This window comes from Paralichthys olivaceus, chromosome 23, assembly GCF_024713975.1.
Source record: "Paralichthys olivaceus isolate ysfri-2021 chromosome 23, ASM2471397v2, whole genome shotgun sequence".
NCBI lineage: Eukaryota > Metazoa > Chordata > Actinopteri > Pleuronectiformes > Paralichthyidae > Paralichthys > Paralichthys olivaceus.
Window position 1 is genome coordinate 2,726,989 of NC_091115.1, and position 26,370 is coordinate 2,753,358.

At 42.7% G+C, this 26,370-nt stretch overlaps 2 protein-coding genes across 2 annotated transcripts in view; one reads left to right on the forward strand and one right to left on the reverse strand.

Annotated features, from left to right (window-relative positions):
• itfg2 (integrin alpha FG-GAP repeat containing 2) overlaps window positions 1-26,370 on the reverse strand; it is a 41,717-nt gene that overhangs the window by 4,805 nt on the left and 10,542 nt on the right. The gene's annotated exons all lie outside the window — the stretch shown is intronic.
• Window positions 123-20,674, forward strand: nrip2 (nuclear receptor interacting protein 2). The gene is made up of 6 exons (XM_020104935.2): window positions 123-784; window positions 12,740-13,072; window positions 15,468-15,550; window positions 16,086-16,192; window positions 17,716-17,768; window positions 18,509-20,674. The coding sequence occupies exons 1-6, from the start codon at window positions 629-631 to the stop codon at window positions 18,623-18,625; spliced, it is 849 nt and encodes a 282-aa protein (XP_019960494.2). The 5' UTR covers window positions 123-628; the 3' UTR covers window positions 18,626-20,674.

The following is a 26,370-nucleotide window of genomic DNA, read 5'->3' on the forward strand; positions in this document are numbered from 1 at the left end:
GTCAACTGTGAAAATGTGCTCTGTATTCGGAGGTGAGCATGCGTCTGTATCAGAGAGGGGAGGGTTTTGAGAGGAGGGAGGGAGGGAGGGAGGGAGGGAGGGAGAGAGAGAGAGAGAGAGAGAGAGATCCAAGGACAGACAGCACTGAGGGGAGGGGGGAAACCACTCTGTCACACCTACCCCACAGCCTCACTCAGCCTCAGTGGGGGACAGAACAGATCTTGACGTTGAGGATGCGTGTCTACGTGAGAGGAGCATCCAGGCTGCACAGACAGATACATGCAAAGGACTACAAATAAACAGAGAGAGAGAGACAGCAGAGGAAGCCCAGAGGGCAGGACAGCAGGATTTCAGAGAGGACAGACCAGGGTGGAAGAGGCAACATTTGCAGGGTGATGCTTTTGGGGAAGGACCTGATGAGAAGGATCTAAACAGCAAAGCTAAAAAGCTGCATTTTGGGTTTTTATCTCCTCATCTGCAAACAGACATCCTCTGTGTCTCTAGCTTCCTGCAGAGAGATCCCTCTACTGCTGCTGCTGCTGCTGCTGCTGCTGGAGTGAGGGTTCACAGTCTCCGTGCTCCTGTGCACAGCACCACAACAGACTGCTTTGCTCCGTAGCCTGAGACCATGAGCGAGGCGAAGAAAGGTGAGCTCGCCATCCGGGATAAAGCCATCCTGCACCAACAGAGGCGTCTGAAGCAGGCCACCCAGTTCTCACACAAGGACTCTGCTGACCTCCTGCCCCTGGACGGGCTGAAGAGACTGGGCACGTCCAAAGACCTGGTGAGTGGATTTAGTGAATGAGACATCCGGGTCCTGATTGACTTGTCTGGAGGCGTTGTTGTCTGCGTGGTCGTGTCGTGAAGGTTGAGTTCAAGTGAGAAGGTTGAAAAAACGTTTACAGAAATAGTTCAGGGTGGTTAAGTGAAGAGGGTTCCATTGATTCACTGCTACGTCGGTTTGACTCAAGGTGGACAACAGAGATTTTGTCTTTTTTGGTTAAAACCTGATGCCTACATTACCCATAATGCAACTCTATTAGCTGAATTTCAGTTGTGTTAAGCCAGTGACACCTAATGTGGCCCAGAGCCTCAAGCAGAGATGAGCAACAGGCTACAGAGGTTTGATTAGTTCAGTTCATTCTAATCTCACACCCACGGATTTTTAATGTTTGAACTTTTCAAACTTGTAGTTTTTTTTTTAGACCCGACCAGCGCCGACTCGTGTGACATCACATGAGGATGTGGCTCAAACGTGGCTTAGACTATTCACATAACTCGTAGTGCTCTCCTGTAAACAGATGTGTGAGAAGTTCACCTTTAACCACGTCACTGCCACTTTGGTTATTTCCATAATTTCTGCCAATTATCTGCTGGCTTAATTAAGCTATTAAGTCTAATTGATTTGAAGTGGTGAAAAATGTGGCAGTGTTTTAATTGATTTGCTTTATTTGACCAATATCCCAAAACTAAAAGTTCTTCACTTCACTGACAGATACGAAAAAAGAAAAGCAGCAAACGATCACAACCGAGAATCTGGATCCAGCAAATGTTTGGAAAATTATTAAACTGAATAACGGAATTATTGCTGAATAATATTTGCGTCTGTAAGAAATTGCACACACTGCTTTTCATTCATATTGAGAAATCAATGCAAATGTTGAAAAAATCTGGATCCGCCCCCTCATCCAATTTCCCAACCCTTCACAAATCTTCATGGAAATCAGCGCGGCAGTGTTTGGATAATTCAGTTCACAAACAAACACAGAAGAAAATCCTAACCTCCAGTTTCTCCCAGTCTAACACGTGACGTCTTTGCTTCTTGTTTTGAGCCCAAAATCCAAAAATACTCAGTTCACAATATAAAACAGAGAGAAACAGCAAATGCTCACGCTGCTGAAACTTTGTGCATAAGAAGCAATTTTACTCCCAGTGCATGAATTTAACCACCATTTGCTTTTAGCACTAATGCAACCCCCTCTGTAAATGGACCGTATAAATAAAAAGAGAATTTGTCGCTGAAAGGCTCATGAAAGATTCAGAGCTCTCCACACAGAGGAGTGAAGGCGGAGTCAAAGGTGGTTACGCCTCACTGAGCTGCAGCATCTCTCACATAGCTCCTCAATTCGTCTTCCTCCTGAACCCACGCCATCACACACACACACACACACACACACACACACACACACACACACTGTGGAGGAACTCCCTGTAATAATCTCAACAGTTTCTTCCTCTCCTCTGACACACTTCTGCTTCGATGGCAGCTGCCCAGACTCCCCCAGAGCTCTCCAAGAACCTCCACACACGCGCTCTGGCACCGGGAAGCAGCACTCGCAGTCCTCTGTGGTGCTTTTACGTCTGCCAACATTTAATTCCAACATTTGCTGTCAGAAAAACATTCCACCCACCCCCCCCCACTCGTCTTCTTCTTCTTCCACTGACTTACATTTCTTGTAATCTAATGATAGATGTTGTTTTCTCTCGTCTGTCTTCCCTCCCTAATGCACCGTGCGTTCCTGCAGCTACACATAATTTAAAAATGCCAGTGTGCCAATGATAAGATGCTCAAGGTATAAAAACAGTCTCTCTCTATTGCAGGTTTTTAGTGACGCTACGGGAAAGGTTTTATTTAATGTTAGTCCATTACTTCTGCAGACTGGAATAAATCAACAACTTCTCAATGGATTACAATGAAATTACATTCATGTCATCGTCAGAATTAATTATCAGACCCAGACCAATTTATTGACTGGCTCATAAATGTAGTCGATGTAAAGATTTCCCATGCGTATCGTTTTTGTTTGTCGATATGGAAACTTTTATTTTACGGACTGAACATTGCAGAGGGAAAATTTTTCCCATAAATCCAAACAGGAAAATATCAATCATCCAATACTTTGCCACCTAAATACCAGAAAAGTGATTCATTTCTTCATCAATGATCCATTTTGATATTAATTCATATTTACGGAACCTTGAAAATAACATCTGCTAAACATCATTAAGAATCTTTACGGTTTTAACTGTTGGTCAGACAAATCAATCAAAGTGAAGCTTTGGTTTTGGGATCTGTTATTTTTAGATTAGAGATATCAGACAATCAAAAGATGAAGAAGTTATTTCTGCAAGAGAATAAATGCAAGTTGCAGTTTGTCCTCGTCTGTATTCCCTCTGTTACAGAAATAGTTAGATTAAAGAACTTTGAGGGCTCTGAACTAAGATTATAAACACGATACCTGGTGGACGTCAACATGCTAGCACTGCCATTCTGAACATGCTGACATTAGCATTTAGCTCAAAGCTCGCTGTACTGAAATCAAAGCTGCTGGCAGACTTTAAACTCGTGTTATCTCTGTGACTCTTTCAGGCGGCAGAGATTAGTCAAATGTTACCAAACATCTAAACACAACAAAGCGAATGAATCCAGGATAAGATTTCCCCAAATTTCTTTTAAATTCAAGGAGTTTAACATTCAGCTTGTGATTCAATGTCTCCCACAGGCTGGAGGGAAAGAGCTCAAACTCATCTGAGTAGTTGAATAGAACCGTGGTGCGGACGTGGCCACAGGGAGCACAGTGCGATTTGCATGGCACAAGTGATCATAATAGCTTTGGGGACTTGAGAGAGGAGAGAAAATTGCCATCACGCTCGTGTGTCTTCTCTGCAGAGACAACGTTTACCTGCAAACTCACCTTGCTCCTGTTAAAAAACGTGTTTGTCCTGCTCACTCACCTGTCCACTGTGTATTCAGAAGTGGAGTCACATTATGTAAGAGTGAATTTGTTTTGGTGCTCTTTAGCCTGAGGTCCTAAATTATCATCATCATCATCAACAACAACAACAACAGCAGCAGCAGCAGCAGCAGCAGCAGCAGCAGCAACAACAACAACAACAACAACAGCAGCAGCAGCAGCAGCAGCAGCAGCAGCATCACTCCGGCCATGTTGTGCTGCAGAGTGAAGGAGGCAGTGAGCATGAAAAGGGCAAAATCCACCGCTCCTGCGTTAGAGCGGTGGAGGGGAAGGAAAGAGACGGCGGGAGATGGGGTCAGGGAGGATGCATGGAGGAGTGCTGCTGTTTTATATAACACAGTGCAGAGCTCAGAGCGGATACATGCGGCGAGGATGTAAAGCGAGCGAACAGGAGAGAATATAGGGGAGGAAACAGCATGTGTGTGTTTGTGGGACTGAGGTGGAAACATCTGAGGCCAGTTCCATTAACACCTGAGCTCAACACGGTGCGAGTTATTGTGTAACCGCTGTGTAACCTCACCGTTTCCTACTGTACACACTCACGCAGCCGAGGGAAAGAAGCACGTCTGTGAAGCTGCAACGTTCGGTTTGTACAGTGAAATTACACCATCAGAAGATTTAAAGGGCAACACCATGATTTCTGTGTTGAAGCTCTTGATTAAAAAAAACAACTGATTTCCATGAAACCTGGTGGAAGGATGCAGCGTGGGCTCCTGGGCCCATTAAAAGATCCGGATTTTGATTTAAAAGAATCAGGCACAGTCGGGGGACTAATATCTATGAGTGCGTGCAACTTGGTGCAATTATAATAATAATTGGCAGAGGTGTGAGCTCCACTAACTGACATGGAAAATCACACACCTATAACTCATTTCCAGAATAAGAACATTTATGAAAGGCTCTTCGGTCATAAAATCAGAGACATTTTGTTAATCAAACACACAGACAGACACACTGTGTGCCCTCAGAAATCTCATATTGGTCCAATCTCACTGCCCACACCTCGTCTGCTGCTGCAAAGCCTCTTTCTTCTCCTCCCTGCAGCTCAGCTGTCCATTTGCTCATGTCCCTCTCTTCCAGATGAGTGTGTGTGTGTGTGTGTGTGTGTGTGTGTGAGAGTGAAGGCCTGTCTAATCAAGAGACTGGAGTCTCCAGGTACTTCTGAGGATGATCAAAAGCTACAGAACTGGGCTTGAAGGTAGAAACTGTGGTGTAGGAGGAGCACTACAAGTGAGCGGTGCATTTGCCGCGTGCCGTGTTAAACACAACTTCAATCCATGGGTTACTGAACATTCTGTCCAATTTTAGCTGAAACCCCCGTCAGCCGTTCAAAAGACGTTTTCCAAAGACAGAACAAACAGCGTGGAGAAACGTTCCTTTCCTCAAACCTGGATTCTGTGGACTTCAGATCTCCTGTCCTTTTCAAAAAGTCATGAATTTACAGGAGCAGATGGAGCACAGTATGTCTAATCCTGGAAGAGGGTTTTACATTCTTATGCATCCTGATTCACTCGTCCAACTCGGTTGTTTATTTTCCCCCAGAAGGCAAAGTAGCACTTCAAAGTGAAGAGCAAACACGACAATGTAACTCGGTGCTCATCGTCGGCCTCTCGAGATTTTGCCTCTTCCCTCAAAAACAAACCGTGTTAAATCGGTGGAGATGCAGGCTTTATCATTAGAGAGAGGTTAGTGTCATCTGGAGCTGTGGAAGGGCGGCTCAGCTGCTGCCTCGCTGCCGTGTGGGAAGACGGGGGGGGGGGCTAAAAATACCCGACAAAAACAAACAACAACCCCAACAAGAGAAGAGGGGAGAAAACCTAATGATACTGAGGCAGAGGGTGGAGATGTGTTAGTTCAGTAGGTTGAAGCGTGACGCATGTAGTCCTGGTGTTTTGATTTAATGGACTAATGAGACATTTTAGATTTTTAGATTTAAATTGATCGGAGAACAACGTTGCATAAATTGCCTGAAAATTCAAATTCCTTTCGTATTCAGCAGGTGAATCTATTTGAATGTACAATAGTTCGAATTGCAGATTACATGTGCGACACAAATGAGCAAGAATAGAAAAAATCTGTTCCACTGACAGAATCTTCATCATTATATTGTAACTGATCAAAGATTTAATAATTCGGTAATAAATGATAAAATTGATCTGGAAATTGATTTTACAGTGCAGCTCAGTTAATCAGTGTGTTTTCAGCACTAATGTCATGACATGTAAACATTAGGGGACACAGTGGAAATCTAAACGCCTTCCAATGAATAATTAATTAGCGATCAGCTCATTACAGTTGGATCAAATCATTAAATATCCTCTCAGCGCTGCTGGAGACGGCATCTGTCGTTTTATCTCATGTGATAAAATAAAATGAGCAAGCGGAGGTTAATTCTGCAAATTGTGTTTCATGGCAGACTTGAGGATTTAGATGAGATGGGCAGAGATGTTAAAGGAGAATGAAGTGGTAGATGATTAGAAGGCAGGAAGCAGATGTGAAGCTTTCTGGTGGGTGCGACAGGAAGTCAGCCGCCAGGGACGTCCCCTCAGAACGAGAAACAGGACATTACAGATCTCACGTGACCGGCTGAATGAGTCTGTAGCAGTCTGGTAATTAGTCCACATGGCAATTAACCTCTAATCTGACTCACAGAAGGAAAAGCACAGAGAAAAAGAAACTGAAAGAGGCAGAGAGAATGAGGAGGAGGAGGAGGAAGAGGAGGAGGAGGAGGAGGAAGAGTGCTGCCATCAAACATTGTCTTTCTGTCTGAGCAGCAGAGGACTGGTCTGGACTGGTCAGCGTTCAGGGGTCAACACAGAAATGGAATCAGTTTAATCAGCAGCAGAATAGACACAAAGGGACAGTGTCTGTGAGCCAGTCTTAAAGACGAGAAATTGTAAAAATAATTTACGTTGACGTCCTCTTGGCTGGTGTTCTTCTCGGTGAACACTCAGGAGAGTCCCCTTTAACATTTAACTTCACTAGTTTATACACACTCGTTATTCTGAGTTAGGGTTTGAGGAAACAAAACAACAGGGTCCGTCTCTTCATACTTTCCAGCTACTGCAAACTATTTGTAGTAGGACACGCTCAAGCCGTTAGTATCATGGAGGTCATGGTAACTTTTCTGGAGCCGTGTTGTCTGCTTCTACCGAGAGAAGATAAAGACTGAACACAGCTGTCCTTGAGAAATGAAGAGATATCTGAACAGCAGAGGAAAAGCTTGTTCATCAGCCTCTTTGTGTTTTCTTACTCTAACACTTTCATCAAGAGGTTTCAATGCAAAAAAAAAAAAAAAAAAAGGATATGGGAGAAAAACTGAACTATTTCTGTGCTGCTGTTCTATTTTTACTCCAAGTGTGTTTCGAAACTGTTTCTGTCTGGAGTAAAATCAGGCCTTGAAAAAGAAACAACTCAAAGTCACAGAGTCAAAGCAACAAACGCAATTTCCAATCAATTCCTACTGAAGCGTTTGAACTGCAGAATGAAAACCGATGAGACAAGAAAAAGATTAAAAAAAAAGATGATGGCTCATACAAGTCCAGGGCCGGGGACATCTTGTTTATTGTCTGTAATCTGTGTTTTTGTCATTCTCCTTTAACAAATCCAAGTTATCTAAATGGACAGTGTGTGCTGCCTCCACAAGGAGCTGGAAATAATTTAGCTTTACTTAGTGTCGCCTGTTAGATGAGCTTGATCTCTGTCTGGACTGAAACGTTTCCTCAAAAAAGGATGCTTCACTGGCTCTGCACGAGTTAATGCAATCATTTAAAATACTTATCAACATTAGTTAGATGCTTGGCTGACTGCTGCGTGATGCTCTCAGCAACCGATGCCTCGCACTCAAAAGAAAAGTGTTGAGCATCATAAACCGTGCAGTGAAGAATCTAAACAATCAGAAGGGATAAATATTCAGAATCGACATCGTCCAACATCGCTGCCTGCTGTGAAAACTGATCACACAGATTACCTGTCAGTGATGCCAGGTCCACCTCAGCTGCTTCAACAATGAAAAAGAGAAAGAGGTGTGCAGCAGGGTGCATTGTGGATCGGCTGCCTGCCGTCTTCATTAGATTTCACCACAATAAAGCCACGAGGTTTCGTATGATTGATGCTAACTCACAGTCGCGGCCCGTTAACGAGCTGTCACAGGAACGAGGTGAGGAATATGTCGAAATATCGAGATCTGTCACGAGGGGAAGAAATTCGTCTCACATGCTGATTAATTCAGAGGCTTTCCACAGTTTAGCTCGCAGCAAGTGCGCGTTATGATGGGGGTTTAAAGTCTGACACCGTGGGGATCATCCCATTTAGCAAAAAATAAAACGTTTAAATCAAATGGATTTTGCCGTGAGGGCGCGAAAAGCTGGGAGGTAAAATAAATATGCACATGGGAGCAACTGGTGTTTAGACATTCTCGCACCCCTGTGCCAACCAAGAACCATCCAATTGCCTAATGAACACTCCACCTCCTGAGCAACACCGCCCAGGAGAGCGCACATCACACTGAATCTACAAATATGCCTGTGAGGTAGAGGTGTAGCAACAGGACGCTGTGAGTTTGAAATGATCATTATCTGACTGTAATTCACCTCACACAGTGTCTTCCTGCCTCGTGCCTCTCGCTCTGCACTTCAACTCTCCCGGACAAAGTGCAACATTATTCACCCCTGAAACGTAAAAACACGGGGGGGGGGGGGGGTAGCAACACCAAACGCCACCTGCCAGCAGCTCGCTGTCGCTAACACGGTTTGCTCTGGAGCTGATCCCAGAGCAGTCAGAGCTCAGCAGAAACAGATGTCAACCATCAGAGGATGCAGGGAGCGAAAAATAATGGTTGAAATGATCATGTTCATCACTGTCAGTCAGATTTTGCTCCCCTGCAGTCTGATGAGAGCTCAGACGAGAAAGATTCATCAAATCCCTGAGCTTCGCCTCCTTCTCTTCTCCGACCTGTTGACATAATTACCTCAGCCAAGGAAGTTACCTTATCACCAGTTTGTGTGTTTGTTCATTGTTTTGTGTGTCTGTTAGCGAGATCACTCAAAAACTACTGAAAGTATTTCCAGGAAACTTGGTGGAAGGATGTGGGTCAGGAAAGAACACATTCAATTTGTTATTTTTGGGGGAATTACCTCCAGGATTACTTTAAGCTTATCTTAGACTCAGGGTTTGGGTTCCTTTACGTTTAAAGAACGGATCAATGAAAGGAAGAATTACTTTCTGCTATTGATGCAATGAAAGACAGGAGGAGAGATAAGAACAGAAAAGGAAAATGAAAGGTGGAGGGGAGGGGAGGTATGAGAGGCGATGAAAGGAGAAAGAGGACAGGACCAAGGGAAATAAGAGAGGAAGTATATGAGGACAGAAGGATATGATATATGATATAAGGATATGAAGGAAAGGTGAAGAGAATAGGAGGTGTTGAGGAAAGGAAGAGGTAAATGGTGATGAAGAAAAGGGAGAAAAGAAGAGAAAGAAAGTATATGAGGAAAGGAATAAAGGAAAGGGGAAAGGAAGATAATGGCAGGCGTAGAAGAAAAGAGGAAATGGAAGGTAATGGAGGAAAAAGAGGAGAGGAAAAACAAGGCAAAAAAAGGGAATATTTGAAGAAAGAAAGGATATAACGGAGAAGAGAAGGAGGGATGAAAAGAGGAGAGAGGAAGAGGCCATCATCAGTCTGTTTATAACTCAGCTAAGCACTACTCTGCCACAGCTGGAGCTCGGAGAGGAACAAATGGACTCAATCGAACTCAGTGACACGGGTGGTGATTACTGTAGTTTGAAGTGCTGTTGTTTTGCAGCCAAAAGAGGAGACTGGTCGACAGAGATAGAGAGTGAGAGAGAAAGAGAGGGAGGGAGGGAGAGAGAGGCCTGTGAACAATCTACAGAAATTTAGAAACCTAATTCCTCTTTTTACCAAAAAGAACCAAGTACCATAAAAAGAAAAAAAGAAAAAGGCTCTTTGACAACCTGTCGAGGTGTCGGATGGATTTTCAGATCCACAGACGGATGAGTGATACGAGGTCCCATTGAAACATAATGGCAGATAACACAGAGCGAGGCCACAGACACTAAGGACATGACCAGGCATGAGGAGGTGTTATTACAGCCACAGTGATGTTACAGATCCCAGGCTTTTTCTTATTTATTCTTCTCTCACCATATTCTTTCTCTGCTCCTCGTCTTGCGTGCCCGCCCGTCCTCGTCTTCATTCCTCATTCCAGCCAGGAATATGTTTCTATCAGCGGAATCTAGTGATCGCTGTGCACATGTTTAATAGAGCAGAAGATCATTTAATGAGCAGTAGTGTGGAAAGGAAAATAAATTTAAAAAATAGGGAACAGAATCACAGGGGCTGATTCTTTTCAATCTCGTTTTCTCTTGAGCTTCCTCTTAATGGAGGTCATGGGACAATGGCGCCTGCGAGATGGAATCTGCATGTATACACATCAGAAGGTCAGCGCTTGTAATCAGCCGTTGATTTTAGCTACATCCACACAAAACTGAACTATATTTTCATTTGAAAAAGCACCAACTCTGCTACAGAGCCTCCAAAAGAATCCTGGGTCTTAGCGTCCTTTGTAACAAGGCACAACGCTATCATCCAGAATGAGTCATCTAAAAACAAATCACACGTCCAGAGCGCTCAAAAATATCTCAATTCAGCCACAATATCATGCTCGAAGAAGTGAGGCCATAATGGCCCATTTTATGTTGCCTCGAGGACGTCGACGGTAAAACACACGGCGCAGAATCACCAAGAAAGAGCTCTCCAGTCTGTGCCATCACTGACAATAACAGTAGCTCCACCGGGAACATTTAACAGTTTTTTTCTGCAGCCAGGAACGATGTGAAGTATGTAGACAAACCAATTTCTATAAAAGTGTCTGCAGGCACAGGCAGCTTGTTGATGGTATCAAGAAAGCGACAGGTGGGCAGATGGGATTGTCCTTTACGAGACTGGCATTCGCCCCCAGGATACTTAAACTGTGACTTTACAGCCCTTTAGATGCCAGCGTTGGCTGACACAATGAACATCCAAGTCAGTTGTTCCAGCGCCTCAGAGGAGAGGTTCACGTTTAATTTGGTGAAGACACAACTCCTGCAAGATCAATCGTAAGCTGCGTTCAGACCTGCACTGAAGTACGGACATTTTCCTGATTCAAAATATCTGAAAATGGTTAAATAGAGCCAAAGACATGACATAGCTTCCTGCTAACTAACTAGTAGTAAGCTAGTAGCACAAACTCAGTACAAATATACATAGTACAATATTTTATACCCCCATTTTTGATTATCTAATTGTTTTTTCATGATACACGTTGGTTCAATATCTCCTAACATCCTGGTGATTTCAGCGTCGGAGGAACCTTGAGAGGAAAGCGAATGCTTCGTGTTTTATTAACGCAGTGACTCTGCTGGTGTTGGTTGACCTGCTCTTTTCAAACTGTGCTGTCTGAACGCAGACTCTGGTGGAGCAGCAATGTAATTATGGAGGAACAGGCAGCTTAAATATAATTTGCTATGTTATATGGTCCAGCGACCACAGCCACTGGCCACATGTTGTTTTGAAACAGTGAAAACAGCATTAAATATATATCTGTTTGAATCAGTATCATGTTGAAAGTGTTTCTGTAGCTGTAAAAACACTTTGTAAAGTCACTGTGTTTCTATAAAGCTCTGTGTATTGAGTCGCCTGCTCGGCCTTTGGAAAGATGTCATAATTTTTTAGGTTTCGTGTTAGCAATTTAAATCTGTCTGTGCTATTTGTGTGGAAGCAAAAGAAACAGGATGAGAAGGAAACAAGTCTCAGAGCTATGCAGTGTTAAATATGAGCCACACTAGCTTCTGTATTTAAAACCTCATCTATTTGCTACAGTGGGATAACGTTTGCTTTAAGATCTGCTTCTATAACTTGTCTAGAAAGAGTTTTACACAATCTTACACAACTGAACCTCCCATCTAAAACTGATCCCACGTCCCCACCACAGACAATAGCTATAGAAAAACATATAACTTTAAATCAGAACAATTCTACAGGCTCATGAAACCAGCAAATATGAAGCTCTCAAACATGTTCACAACATGTAATATCAGATAAAGTACCATCATCTGAAAATTACTTTTCAGAATGATTTCTCTATATTACTAAACTCCACATCTCGTTCCGATGAACCATCCTATGAATCAGTACGTTTCGCAAAATCTTACCCTATAAATATCTTAAACATCAAAATGTAAAACATAAATAAATATATATATTTTGTGTGCAGGCTGGATTTACACTAAAGCCCAGTGTTAGAATTTCTCTGTGGTGATAATTTTCTGACAGTGAAGATTATCTGAATCCCCAAGAGTTAAGCTGACATTTTTCTTACAGTGTGACCTATAAACCTTTATTTTTCTTGATTAAATGAAACTGAGATCATAGTGCGTCACTTGTCATCTCTAACAGTCTGTCAGGATAATATAACTTTAAATATTTATCTTTTAACCATGTCAGGGAGATGCTGCCTGTCCTTCAACACACATTGGCTCTAATCACATGAAACCTCACATAGTTAACCGAGTGTTAGTAAAGAACTGCATAGCCAAGAATATGCGTACAGCTGCAATTAAATATAATTTGCAGTGTACGAATAATCTTCTGATATCATTTGATCAAACGTTAGTCATTTGGTCGATCAGAGATCAGACGTCGGTAGAAAACATCCGCTGAACAAGATGATCTGGCCCAGGTGATCCTCAAATGTCATGTTTTAACCCCGAGATTCATTTTTCAAGCTTTTTGAGGTAAATTTAAACAACAGCACAATCATCCAACCTGAATTTCTGAGATGAATTAAGCCTTTACCAAAAACACAACACAGACAAGACCAGCATCTGCTCCTTCGCCATCGCCGAACTCAATTTCTATCTTAACATGTCCCTGAGAAAACCTCACACCTGTCACTCATTCTCTTAATGTCTCCCCTCTGCAGCAACCTCACAGCATCGTGCAGCGTCGTCTGCTGGAGGGAAACATCACGCGGCTCAAGAGCGAGGCCCGGGACACCAGCGGCAGGGTCCGCTCCCCACTGGCCGACAACAAGGACGGGCCCGCCGACGTCGAGGAGAGGAGCGAGAGCACGGCCGACGACTCCACGGAGGAGAGGGAGTCTCTGGAGGAGAGGGAGTCTCTGGAGGAGAGCGAGAGGAGCCTACGGTCGGACGAGGAGGACGACAGCAGCGAGGCTGGAGCCAGACCGACGGCCGAGAAGAGCGAGGGCACGGAGAGGTCAACCCTCCTCACGGCTCTGGTGGTTCAGTGCAAGGTAGTGCGTCGTGTTAACTGAGCTCTGCCTGTCTGTCTCCACTCTATCAAAGATCAAAACAAGAGATGATACAGAAACTTCACCGTTGTGCTCATATAACTTATTAACGCCTTCATTTAACCAAAGACCCCGTCGATACACATTCTCCACCAATCTTGACGTTCCACCCTGTTTTCATAAATCAAAATGAACTAATCTCTATAAATAGATTGTATATGTGAGTATGCATATGGTTTTCCTGAACCACTAATAATCCCGACACCCCCTCTATGAATACTGAGTGTATTTAAAATGAACATGGTCCACGTTTCTACTAGATTCAGCATTTCACCCTATTACTCATTGCACTTTGCTCGGTTTTATCATCAACTTGTTAAATGCAAAGTGTTCCTCAGTTACTCATTCTGCTGCTATTTTTAAATTTCACGGAGAGAGAGAGAGAGTTTTTTTTTTTTCTGCACCACAGGGACTGAGACAAAGGAGCAGGTTTGTGGGCCTGCTGATAAGCCAGCGTGCCTGTGAGGACAATGAGGGCTCAGCTCGGTCTGTGCAGAGAGCGAAGGATCAAAACACGGCTCATGGAAACTGTTGGTGATTCATGTCCAAGGGGGGAAATATTCTGGGGTCAAGATATTGATTGATGACGGTGATGACATGGAAGAGAAAGATCTACAGACGTGTTGGATGGAGAAAAAAAAATCAGATTTAAGCAAAAATAACTTCTGCCCCCTGATTTTAATCCAAAATATTTTTTAAAAGATGTTAAATTCAGTGGATCCTGTTCGTTCACACTCATAAATATTGGTCCCCGAAACATGCCTGATATTTTTCATCAAGATCCATGGATTACGCTCTGAGAAGGTTTTAAAACGGCCTGTGATATAGAAAGTGGTGACCACATCCTCACATCACGTTTCATGGAAATCGATTCTATCAAAAGCAAATTGAAACATAACCTCCATGTCAGAGGTAAATAAACATGCCCTGCATCTATTCACTGATGATTACTGGTTCAATTTATATCACATTCACATTTGAGAAGCTGAAACCTGCATGGAAATACTGAAACAATGAAATGATTACGTCCCCAAATACGTATTTAGACTGTAAGAACGTTGGTGCGGCTGTGGTTGTAGTTTATCTGACAGCAGTTGGCAACGAAAGACTTTAAAGTAGCTGCAGACGTATTTGACTCAATAGTGGAAAAATCCATGCGTGGTCTAATCGGCAGTTAACAGTGTGGGGTCGGTGCGAGCATACTGCTTATCTCACATGCAGAGCGGCCATATGTTCTGTATACATTCCTCATCCTTCCTATATTTATTTTCCCACAAACATGTTTTCTGCTTGTAACTCTGTGTCGCATGACGTCAGCTAAGAGGACGCTGAACAGAGAGGGCACAGCAACAGACTCGAGTTCACCACTGCAAATCTGCTGCACAAAAGCTGAACCATGTCTTTGTGACACGAAGTGCCCCGCGGGCAGCCGAGCAGCCGGGAGACGCAGCAGCAGAAGAAAAGAAATGTCAGTGGAAACTGGGACAAACAGCCTGTTAGCATTTCAACTACAATAATCTAACTTGAGTCCCAGAGAAATGTAAGAATACCGAATGTAGTTGCTTAGGAGGATTATGCAAAAAAAAACTACTCAACCAATTTCCCTAAAATATTTCTGCGGGGTGGAGCAGGACCCAAAGGAGAACGCAGATTTGAAAACAACGAGCTGAAAGACGCTACAATGCTTGGTGGAGCCGATTGACTTTTTAATCACATCTAGTGCGTGGAATTGTTTGCTCGACTAACAAGTTGAATGTGAATGTACAGTATGACTCACACGGTCGATATTTCAGGCTCTGGTGGTGCATGCGAGATCATTAACTCTGAAAAATCAAAGTGCACTAAAGTAACTACAGAAATCCTGTCGGGAAATGTGAGTCAGCAACATGAACTTGACACATCGGCAAAAACAATCACAAAAACAACTCGTGATCCGTGATGGATACCCTCGTTGGTTTATTTTTTTTAACTTGACTATTAAGTGTTGGGCTGCTCAACCAAACACCTGCAGCATCGACTGATTTAAAACTCCAGGGCAGAATCAGTACGGAGGAAGTTAAACACACGAAATAACATCTGATTTAAAAACAAGAGCTAAAACAAGAGCTTGCTTGGAAATACTCCGTTGATTGAGCGTTGATTTGGACAGTTTTTTTTTTCGTTGGGCAGTTTCACAAAGAGGATTAATTAAAAAGAAAAGATATCAGTGGGTTTTAGCGGCTCCCCAGTGTTGTGTTCATGTGCTGTAGGTGAATGATTGTTTCCACGTGTGCGGTGGGGACAGACAGAAGTGGAAAATCCCCCTGTGACACCGAAATCCCCTCTGTCTTCCCCACAGTGCTGCGAGACCGAAGTCAACGCATCCATCAACACCGGCAGCCAACACAACCACATCTCCACCTCCTGCTGCCAGAGGCTGGGGTAAGAAACACATACATGACCTGCTGTAACCTATTATCTATTAATATGTTCAAGCAGTTTGGACAAATCAATCAAAGCACTAGAGCATAAAAACAAGGAACTATATAAAGACAAAAGGATAGGGACTGGATGGAAAGACAATTTGAGGAGAAACTGGATCATTGCAGCTTGTAAGCTTTTAATTTAGTTATTTTTCCAGATGCTTAAAGACCTGACATCACCTTCGTCTTTAAAAAGAGACATTTAAATGCCTAATAAAGCTCCGTCGTCAGATCAGAGTGTGAAAAGGATGAGACGTATTGTTCTCGCCCTAATTTCAGATCAGCTCTAAAGGAAACAGGTGAATAGTAAAAGCTGCAATAATAGTCTTCAGGATCAGGGCTAATAAATTCTCAGCGGCACAAAAGACAAAGTGATGGAGAAGAGGAACTATATTTCTGAGAAATACTGAATCTAATCAAATGAAAAGAACCAAAAGTATTTGAACGATTGAAGATATAGTTTTATGTGACTGTGTATTTCCGTGTGTTATTAGATTGGTGCCCATTCAGGACGGTTCACCCTGTGGTTTGAGCGGCTCAGTGACGGATCTGCAGCTGCAGCTCGGCAGACAGACGGTCCAGTGTTCAGCTTATGTCAAAGGTAAGAATATAAGATCACACTGTGAGAGGAATGATGCAGGGATTACGTCTTAAGTTAGTATTGGATAAATTAAATCATCACCGAATGATGAGGCACCAATTCTCCTTTTAAAAATCCATCCATGCAAAGAGAAAGTCAGGGGATGATGAAGTCAGAAGTACTTCTCGTCTGGCAGCCATGACCACGTGGACTAAATTTAGTTCCAATCCATTTACTAGATATTTTGCCCTGTAAGTGAAAACTGTGACCAGCTGGTGGCGCTAAATTTAAATCAGTAGATTATCAAAGTTATGGGGATTTATCCTCTGGGCACCGTGGATATTTATACCCAATTTCATGGCAATCCATCACACAGTTGTTGAGACATCTCACTTTAAAAGTACAAATATAGAGCGAATGCTAGCACCGCCTGCAGAGTGTGAATATTTAAACCATATTTTAGGGTAATTCATTTACTAAAAGTTGAACTGCAGCTAGATTTATTAACTTTATTAACGTGCTAATTTGCAAACGCAACCTTTAAGGTTATTTCTCAAAGTCAAAACGAACGACATGCGAGTTCTTCTGCTGTGTTACTTCTGCAGAGATTGAATTAAAAGAGATTATGAGTTGGACACGTGGTCGTCTCTGCACTTGACGCTACTCGTGTTCTCTCAAAACACCCGGGCAGAAATTAGCAATAAATAAAACAACAGCCAGATCGACAAGAATAAGTTAAACCAGGTCGATCGATAAAGATCGTGTGAGTCATGAAAACTCGACCGTCACCACAAAACAAACAATTTGCCAACAAACATCATGAGCAGAGAATCCTGCTCAGGAACTCGTCTAAAAACTAAAATCAAACGCAGATAAAGTGTTGTCAGTTATAAAAGTCCTGAGCATGAGAAGGAATCTGATTAATCTCAGTCTCTTTGCATCACTTTCCTTCTCTGGATGTGAAAACCACAGTTTATTTTTGTCTCGGGTACAAAAAAAAAAAAAAAAAGTTGATGATTTCCTTTTAAGGACACTTTCCCTTCAACTGACTGATCACGTCAGTAAATCAGATTTCATTTGACGAGTGAGAACCATGAAGGCAGCACAGCAGCAGTGGCAGCAGTAGCAGGGGTTATAACAAACAGCTCCTGTGTGTTATAACAGCTCTGTTGATGCCAGGAGCGTCTTTTAGTTGTATTACTGAACAACAACTGCTCAAAAACATCCTGGATCTCCTCCTCAATCTCCTCACCAGTAAAGAATGACTTTAATTCAACGTCTGAACCCAGCGCCTGACTCCTTCATGCATATTTAATTCTCACTCTGCTCCAAAACTCTCACTTTGATGCTACAGAACTCACACACGTCCTCGCACGTACATATGCTTATCAGGGCTTGTTAGTGCAAGATGGAATAATTTACTCGTTTCACCTGGTTGTGAAGCAAATGTTCACACGAGGGTGTTGATGAATGGGAACCAGAGTGATTCTGTTTCTTGCTTTCCTCAGTCTCTGCCCTAATCTTTCTTCTTTTACCACTTTCAGAGGATGAGGCGTTTGAGCTGTGCCTGGGTCTTCAGACTCTGCTGGAACTCAAAGTAGGTTTCTCATTTGCTTTGCTAATATAATAATAATAATATATATGATGTGTGTTTTTCGTTCATAAAAAGAGCTACACCGAAATGAACACATGGCTTTGAATAGGAAAAAGGGAAAAATAAATGCTGATGGAAAAATGAAGATTTAATGGCAGATGATGGAGGGAACAAGTACAAAGATGTGCTGTAAGTGGTGTTATACGGCAAAGGCCGGGTAGTGCTACTTTCCATCTGCAGCCTGCTGTGCATGTAGAACCCAGATAAGAGCGAATTGAGGACGATGAGAAATCTTCAATCTTCACATTTGAGAAATGCAATTTAAACCCCCCCGAAGAGACTATCTGGCAAACTGAAGTTAGTGCTCTCTTTAACACCAGTGCTGCGCATGCTAATGTTAATTAGAGTGGGGAGTGGAGGATAAGAAATGAACCCGCGTGCTCATTTTGTAAATTAGCCCTAAAGGATGTTGTAATGTACGAAAAACATTTTCCTCCGAGCTCCTAACTTTCATAACCAACTTAGTAATTAATTATAATTGACGCCATGGAATAGAAAGACAGATGATGTGACGGCTCCTTAAAAGTGAAGCCAAAGGATCTCGATCGCCCCCTGTTGGGCACTTTAGGTGGATCTTGTGTGTTGCAGTGTTTTTCCCAGTAAGTTTGGTTTTAGTTGGTTAACACAGGAACTAATGAGTTTCAGTTGTCATGTTAGAGTAAAAATGATATTTCCTCTCACAGTGCTGCTTGGACCTGAGCAGCCAGGTCCTGAAGCTGCAGGGATGTGGCGAGGAGCTGCCCTTCCTGAACCCCTCCATCGACAGCCAGTGCCAGCACGACACCAATGAGAACCTGTGAGCCCGGACCTCGAACGGCGGCGATCGCTTCCTCGAGTCCCGACCGGTCGCAGCAATGTGGCACGATGCCATTTTAGTTTTTTGTCTGGACCATCTGATGACAGTGCCTCACGCTGCCCGAGCACGGACGAGCATTCGCCGCCGCCGCCGTCGTCCTTGAGTTTACATCATCGTGTTTGTCGAGTGGAGACATTCACCATGATTATCTCTTCTATTGATTTAGTCTAGTTCACAGAGCGGATGATGGCCTGCAGTTATGAGCCGATCCGACTTCTGTGAGTCTAATCATTCTTTGTTATTCTATGTATTCAGACCGATTCCTCGGCTGAGCTCAGGTGCACTGATGCTCTCCAAAAGGGAAAAAAACCATTATAGTTATTTAAAGTGGAATTCAGTGGAATATTTTGTGATTTGACTGTAAAAAAAAAAAACTTTTAATCAATGACAAACGTGTTAGTTGTAAATCTTTCAGTTTAGATGCTTTTAAAGGAATAGTTTTACATTTCGGGGAATCAGCTTGTTTATGATAAGTCAGATATGAAGGTTGGTGCCACTTTCAAGAGTGTGCAGCTGCAGCCATTTAGCTAACAACTGCAAATAGAAGGAAACAGCTGGACTGACTCTGTCTCATGGGAAAAATGTATTATTATGTTTTCAAAGTACCCTTGGATAAGAAGGGCTGAATTAAACAGAAACAAATACATTAAGTCAATTTGTGAGATTGTTCACTAATGATCATTCCTAATATCTGCAGACTGCAACCTTATATGTACAAGTTATTCATGAGAGTGGGTTCAATCTCCTCAACATCAACTTGACTGCAAATAAGCGCATATTTCCTAAAATGTCAAACTATTCCTTAAAGACTTAACATAAAATACTCATCTATGCGGTGGCGGTACTCAGGATGCCCTTTCCAGTGTGTTCAAGGGATATTTTGAGAAGTCTTGAGAAGTTATTTGAAGTCTTGTGAATCAGGCTACCTCCTCCTTGAGAAACAGGGACGGGTTCTCATGTAGAATTTTAAAATAGACGAGTGAAAAATACCAGATTTCTGACGTACTTGTATTCAGCTTAGCCCCTTTTTTCTTTTCCTATCGAAGAGACTGATGTGGTTACATTTTCCACGAGCACACTTGCTGATGATGGCGTAGACTCAACTGCAGTATAGTTCTCTAAAAAAGACCTCCTGATGAAAATAGACTTCAGGCCAGCCGGACAAAGATGTTTGAGTCAGACTCAGTTACAGGAATATCAAAACATTCCATCTGCATGACTTTGTAAAGTTCTGCCTTTGTATAAGTCTGCATGTTTGTGTACTAGTCTGATTGTGTCACGTTGAACGTCTGAAGGGGCTGGATGTGTGTGTGTGCTTTCGTGTGCATGTACCGCGTGTGTGTTAGGGGTCAAAAGCGAGGGAGGGTTTCCCGCCTCGTTGTTGCTCTGGTTTCACATGAGGGGGGGAGAAAAAAAATGGCCCTATCTGCCCCGGCCGGTCCACCGAGCTCCGGTAAGAACAAGCTGCCAAAAGCCGACTCCCGCTGCCTTCCCTCTCTGCCTCTTTCAGGAGATTTTAATCGCTCGGCTGTGCCAAGGCCCCTCTCCGAGCTCATCTCTCTTTATTCAACCTCCTTCATGTACCTCCCACCTTTTTTGGCCGACGTCACTCATCCGACACCTCATGTTTTGCTGATTTGCCCGGCCACAAGCAAAGGAGAAGTGCTCCCTCCACTACAGTGCCACCTGCCTCTCTCGTCTCTCTTTGTTTCCATAGTGTGGCGACTGAAGAGCTGCCTCAGTCGTGCTTACAGGAGGACATCATGCTCTGCTCAGATAACGCCTGAGCCGTGTCACGCTGCAGTTTCCATCTAACCTCCTCTGACCAGGAGTTTGTCCACACGTAGATTGACGATGTTACGTTTCTCTTTGCTGTACTAGTGACCTTCCTACGCCATGTGAGAGGAATCGATGTATGACAGAAATTTATTTTTGGTGTTTCCCTTCTTCTGAACAGTATTTTCTCTGCCTAATAAAATATGTATTCTGGCTAGCTCTCTTTGAATTCATAATAATTTAATAAAACTGACGTGGCACAGAGGAGAGATGGGACCATTATGTGAAAGGGCAGCTACTTAAAAAGCTCTAATCTCCATCTTTGTGAAGAATGTGAAACAGCAGAGTGGTTGTGGGAGGTTCTCCACTATAGAGCCGCCGGTTTCTAGTTTTCCACATTGACTCCCATGGTCTGGACGAGCACCGACCCTCCTGTATGTGCCCTTCGATGGTGCATCCTGCTATATTAAGAAGCTTGTCATGTCAAAACAGAGAAAGCAGATGTTCCCACAGCAACAGGGGGCTTCGCCAATTGACCATCGAAGATTCCCTCCTCACTGTTCTGCCCTCGTCAAGCCTGACTCAAATCCACCTCTATGCTTTATTACAGATGCTCCTGTGATAAACACAGAAAGAGCAATAATACACGACATAATGAATGAGACTAGATGGTAAAACTAGTTGTTAGCAGGTAAATAAAGGTCTCACACAATACTAATACTAACCCTACTACAACTACTACTACTACAACTAATAAAAAATACTAATGATATTAATAATAATTACGATTCACTGCCTTTTTCCCCCCTGAGAAACATTTTCATTAGAATTTCATTTCTGGTTAGACGCGGCTATTTCCCCTAAAAAAACCCAAAGTGCCTTAATCTTGTCAGAGCTGTCATGAAATGCTGTTTATTCGCTCCAGCTTCACGTGACAGGTGTCAGCAGCAGCTCGCCGGGGGAACACAGGGGGAAAGAACATTGCAGGAACTTTAAATAACAACGGAGCTGGTTAGAGAAGATCCCCTCCTGTATCTGCCTCTGTCTTCAGTCACCACATCCTGCTCACACTGCAGCAGGTTACACCTCTGCTGGGAAAGTACCACCATGCAATGCTCTCACAAAAAACACGATGAGGCCGCTCACTTCTCTTTGCATCGGTGCCTCCAGGCAAAATGCACTGCAGATGCTTCATCTCAAAACCACAACAGACAAAACAGGTCATTGCAAGAAACATGGCAGAGGGAGTGAGGTGACTTCTTGACCTCAAGATGAACGATTGGAAGCAGCTAATTCTGTAAATCTGTCATGAGCAGCAGAAGTGTTGCTTGTACAGCAACGTGTCGCATCCGCTCAAGACCTCCGCCAAGATTAAAGACAAGTGTCGCTCAGGCTCTACCTGCCGCAAACAGCTGCATCAGAGTCACAGTAACGCAGTGGTGTCGCACTGACCTATGATTTCAAGGTTGTACATTGAAAAGCCGATAACAACTTTTTGTTCGGGACTATTTTCAGTGATGGAGTTAGTAAGTATTTTGGGCAACATCCAGTACAACAGCGTGGCTCACTGATATAATCTCAATAGGTTTTGGACAACAAAAAGAGCTATTCTTATAAAGTATATAAATATTTGACAGCAGGTCATAAATATACACTTTCATCTTCTGTGGGTCAGAGGGTTTTTGTTGAGGACTATTCTCAGCTGTGGAAAATTACAAATTTTTTGATCTAGTGAGTCTTTAAAGCAGCATGTAGACGTGTAAATATGCAATAGTATGGCTCACTGGAAAATCTTAGGAAAATATATATATCACAATAAAATATGTCACCGTAGATATTTTTGTAAACTCAACTTAAAATGAAAATGTCTCAAATATGCAGATCAGTGCATGTGAAACTATTGATTTGGATTTCTGCTCCACTTCACATGATTAAGAATCTGTGGAGGGCGAGTGTGTGGGCAGGAGGACTTTTCCTTTGTCACAGACCTTTGATACGAGTCCACAGCCCACTCGTCCGTCCTCCAGAGCCTCATCACAGCCTGTTCACTCCCGCACCAGCAGGTCTTGTCTGCAAGTCAGCCAACATGAAATGATTTACTCTGCCTGTGACCATAAATAGCTTTCTGTCTCCTTTTGTCTTTCACAGCATCTCCTCCCTCACACACACACACACACACACACACACACACACACACACACAGTGCAGCCCTGCTGGGTAGTCACTCAGTGGGACTGACCCATGAGCGTTAACCCCAGAGAGTGAGGTAGGAGTGTTGTGAGGGGGATATTGATCTGACCCTTTTCCTCTATGGTGATGCAGCTGTTACTGGATGTATGCAACATGCAGCTCCAGTGAGTGGGAGGTCCCAGGGTCTATAACAAGACAATGAAAACTTTTAAGCTCTTTAAGCCGTGAATGAATAACAGGGAAATTTACAGATACAAATAGTGAGAGAGTAACTGTGTGAGGCTGCAGAGAACAGGACAAATGGCATGTTCATGTCGTTGCAAATGGAATTCGCAAGTGTTCAGCCAAGGAACCATGAAACGCATATTTTTCTGAAACTGCTGATATGCAGAGCAATATCCTGTTTTGAGAAACCCGGACATGGCACCTGGATATTACCTAGTTTCCCCAACATGAGGTGTTGGAATATAAGAAAACCTGGAATCTAGTGACAACATAACAAGACGAAATGCGTCGCTCTCCTTCAGATCACATCCTTGAGTGAAATCTCTGATATGTTGCCGGCAGCAATGATCCAAATAACAATCACACAATAGACGACATGTCTGGAAAAGCCAACAGCAGGGGGAAATTCATAAATCACCTTCAGTCACAGCCCAGCTACAACTAGACATCTCTCTTCTGTGATAAATGCTCTTTGTAAATGGTTCTGTTCTGCATCTTAAAAAGACTCAACACATAAAGGCCACACGCACAAAACTGTGTGATTATTAAGATTCTATTCAGCCTCTCGTGGACAAGCTCTCGTTCTTGACCTCAAAGCGACGCTGAACATTAAAAAGAAGCATTATTTCCTCCTCCACTTATCAACACTCTGTAAGAACCTATCCCTGCATGCCTAAAATGTGTTGCATGAAAACCAAACACTTTCATACGACTGCGTATAATGAAGCCTGACGCAGGCAAAATTGGTTGTTGTTAATCAGTGGTGTCAGTTGCCTCAGCCGCTTGAAGCTGTTGATGTCAAATGATGGCGCTTGCGCAGGCAGGGGGTCCAGCTGTCTGTCAGTCAGGATCAGACCCACATTACCACACCCACCTCCCACTGTGTGACCAGGACGAAGCATGGACTCTGGGCAAAGATCTAAGGGGGGGGGGGGGGGGTGATCACGTGAACAGCCAGGAAGGAGAAAACAGCTTCTGTGATGATGTATTATTACCTCCACCAAGCAGGTCATGTCTTCACCCCTGTCCGTTCGCTGTCACCAACAACACTTGGTGGAAAAATGCAGCAAAGCCATCTGATGTGGTGAAGCTCCATACACACAGTGTTTTCAATTAAGATGAATCAGCATTTGTTCGGTGGCAAGATCAGTGACTCTCAAACTAGGGGATAGTTAGAACCCCCTGCGGCGACGCAAGATGATTTCCTGAAGCTACAGTTGAGCAATAATTGTTTGAAACAGTTAAATTCAAAATAAAACTCCATCCAGTTGGGCCCTGAGGTGATTACGACAGGTTACGACAGATGAGTGAGATCCAAATAAAAATCTGGATCCAGTGAACTTAAATGTGGTTTCATTTGGGGACTGTTCGACATTCTGCTTATCCATAGCTGTGCAAGAAAACCACAGATTTAAATCAGTAATCGCTGGCACATTATTCTAGGGGGACACGAACCTATGACGTATTTATCATTTCATTTGGAAGAGCTCGCTGGAGAAAATGAAACAAAGTCTGGAGGAGAAAATCTCTTGATGTGTGAGGGGACACAGGCCGGAAAGGTTGATACCCACTGAGTTAATCTTTAACAAAGCACTTCTGTATTATTTTATCTTCTAAAAAAAACCAAAAAAACAAATAACTAGAAGTAGTGGAGTAAAAAGCATATTGTTACCGTCTCAAAAGTAATAGAGTAAGAAGTATAAAGTGGAATAGAACAGATGTAGAACGATCAGACAGGATTTGTTGCATTATATTCTTCTCTCAGGTGTTGTGGTCGTCTCTCCCACGCTCCCGCAGCGTTTATCACATCTGATGAGCTTTAACAAGAGAAAAATCATGATTCACGTTGTTCCAAAGCCCACACACGATTATCCTCATGCAAACACAGCATTCATCAGCATTGTACTGAAGGTGTGTGAGACGTGTAAGCTCTGCGAGCGGATGAATCACTGTCCGTCTTACCCTGGTTTAACATTGATTTTACGAAATCACAATGGTCGCAGATATTTCTGTGAAATAATTTGCAGCGGAAAGAAAGTTATTTCTTCAACTAGACGCCCTCCCACGCTGCTTAAGACAGGAAAGGACTCTTATAGAGATAATTGAAGATCATGCTGCTACGGTGGAAGGACAGACAGCACAGATTGTGCTATTTTGAATTAAGAGACAGTTCTTTCTGATTATAACAAAAATGATTGAGAGGAGTCGGCACTATTCAACACTGGCTGTCATTTTAGATGATTAATCCAAAAATAAAAAATGGCCAGACAGGAATATCCTATTTCTTATTCCCCCACACAACCCTATAATCCTCAGGAAAATAGTTTTTGAGAGCTGTGATGAAGCTCGACAGCAGATGATTGTGATGCTCGGGTAACAAGCTAATGTGAGACCTGGGGTCACTGGGTCTTGCTGCAGCAGAGAACAAAAGCTGCAGAGTGCACCGTGCTTTTCTTCCAGCATGACAAGAGAATGTCTGAGATTGTACATGTTTACAGCTCTGACAGCAACTGACTGACTATACTGTGACCTGACAGTGGAGGCTCTCTGTGTGTGTCTGTGTGTGTGTGTGTGTGTGTGGGCTGTCAGTTCACGTTCATGCTAACGGAGGAGGTTTTCTCATTTTGAAAGGCTATATTTCATCTCGAGAATTAAGCTTTCAAGACGTTGGAAAAGCAGAATCCAAATGATTATAATTCCTTCCATATTTAGTCCATTATGTTTGTTGTTTTTTTTAAACACCTTAACTAAATGTATATGAACTATATGTGACACAGAGCAAAGCTGCAGGATTCATTCAGAGGAGAAGAGCGATCAGCCTCAAGGGAGCGTGGTTTCATGCTGTCAGGTTGCATAGACGGGTTCATGTGACGGGTTTATTACTCACCAACGTGTCTCATGGACATAGTCTTTTATAGATATTAAATCCAGGATACATAGACTCAACCTTTTCGGCATGTGGCCTTTGCAGAAAAGCTTTATCTCACAGTAAATGTCAGAAATTGATCTTTGACTATGCATGATTACTTTATTTTATATTTTATATTCTTGCTTAATTAAATGAATTTTACTGGATAGAATCAAGATGGAAATGTTTTATTTCAGAAGTTACAAAGGTGCCTTCTCTCTGGCTGCCTATATAATTCAATTTAAATTATTTTGTATAAAATATGAATTAGAAAAGCAATAAAAAAATCTATGAAATACACGTAAACAAATAATAGAAAATACAATTGTATTAAATTAAATGAAACAAAATATTTAAACATATGAATACTATATGTAGCATAAAAAGCAAATAAAAAATACATGAAAAACAAATGAGAAACCAAAAGAAATATATATATATAATACAAATAATGAAATAGAAAATGATTCCAATTGCTATCACATTATACTCAGACGCTTCTTTTCAGGACAGAAGGAACTCAGTGAGTCCTGACACAGAGATGAATGTGTTTATCCAAAACAAAACTCTATTTAAAGCAGCTACGTCCC

Excerpts from the sequence above, each read along its gene's own strand:
- nrip2 (XM_020104935.2), top strand. The coding sequence starts at position 629 with ATGAGCGAGGCGAAGAAAGGTGAGCTCGCCATCCGGGATAAAGCCATC. Across the intron at positions 13,073-15,467 it reads CTCTGGTGGTTCAGTGCAAG|TGCTGCGAGACCGAAGTCAA; the intron begins GTAGTGCGTCGT and ends TCTTCCCCACAG. Across the intron at positions 16,193-17,715 it reads GTGTTCAGCTTATGTCAAAG|AGGATGAGGCGTTTGAGCTG; the intron begins GTAAGAATATAA and ends TACCACTTTCAG.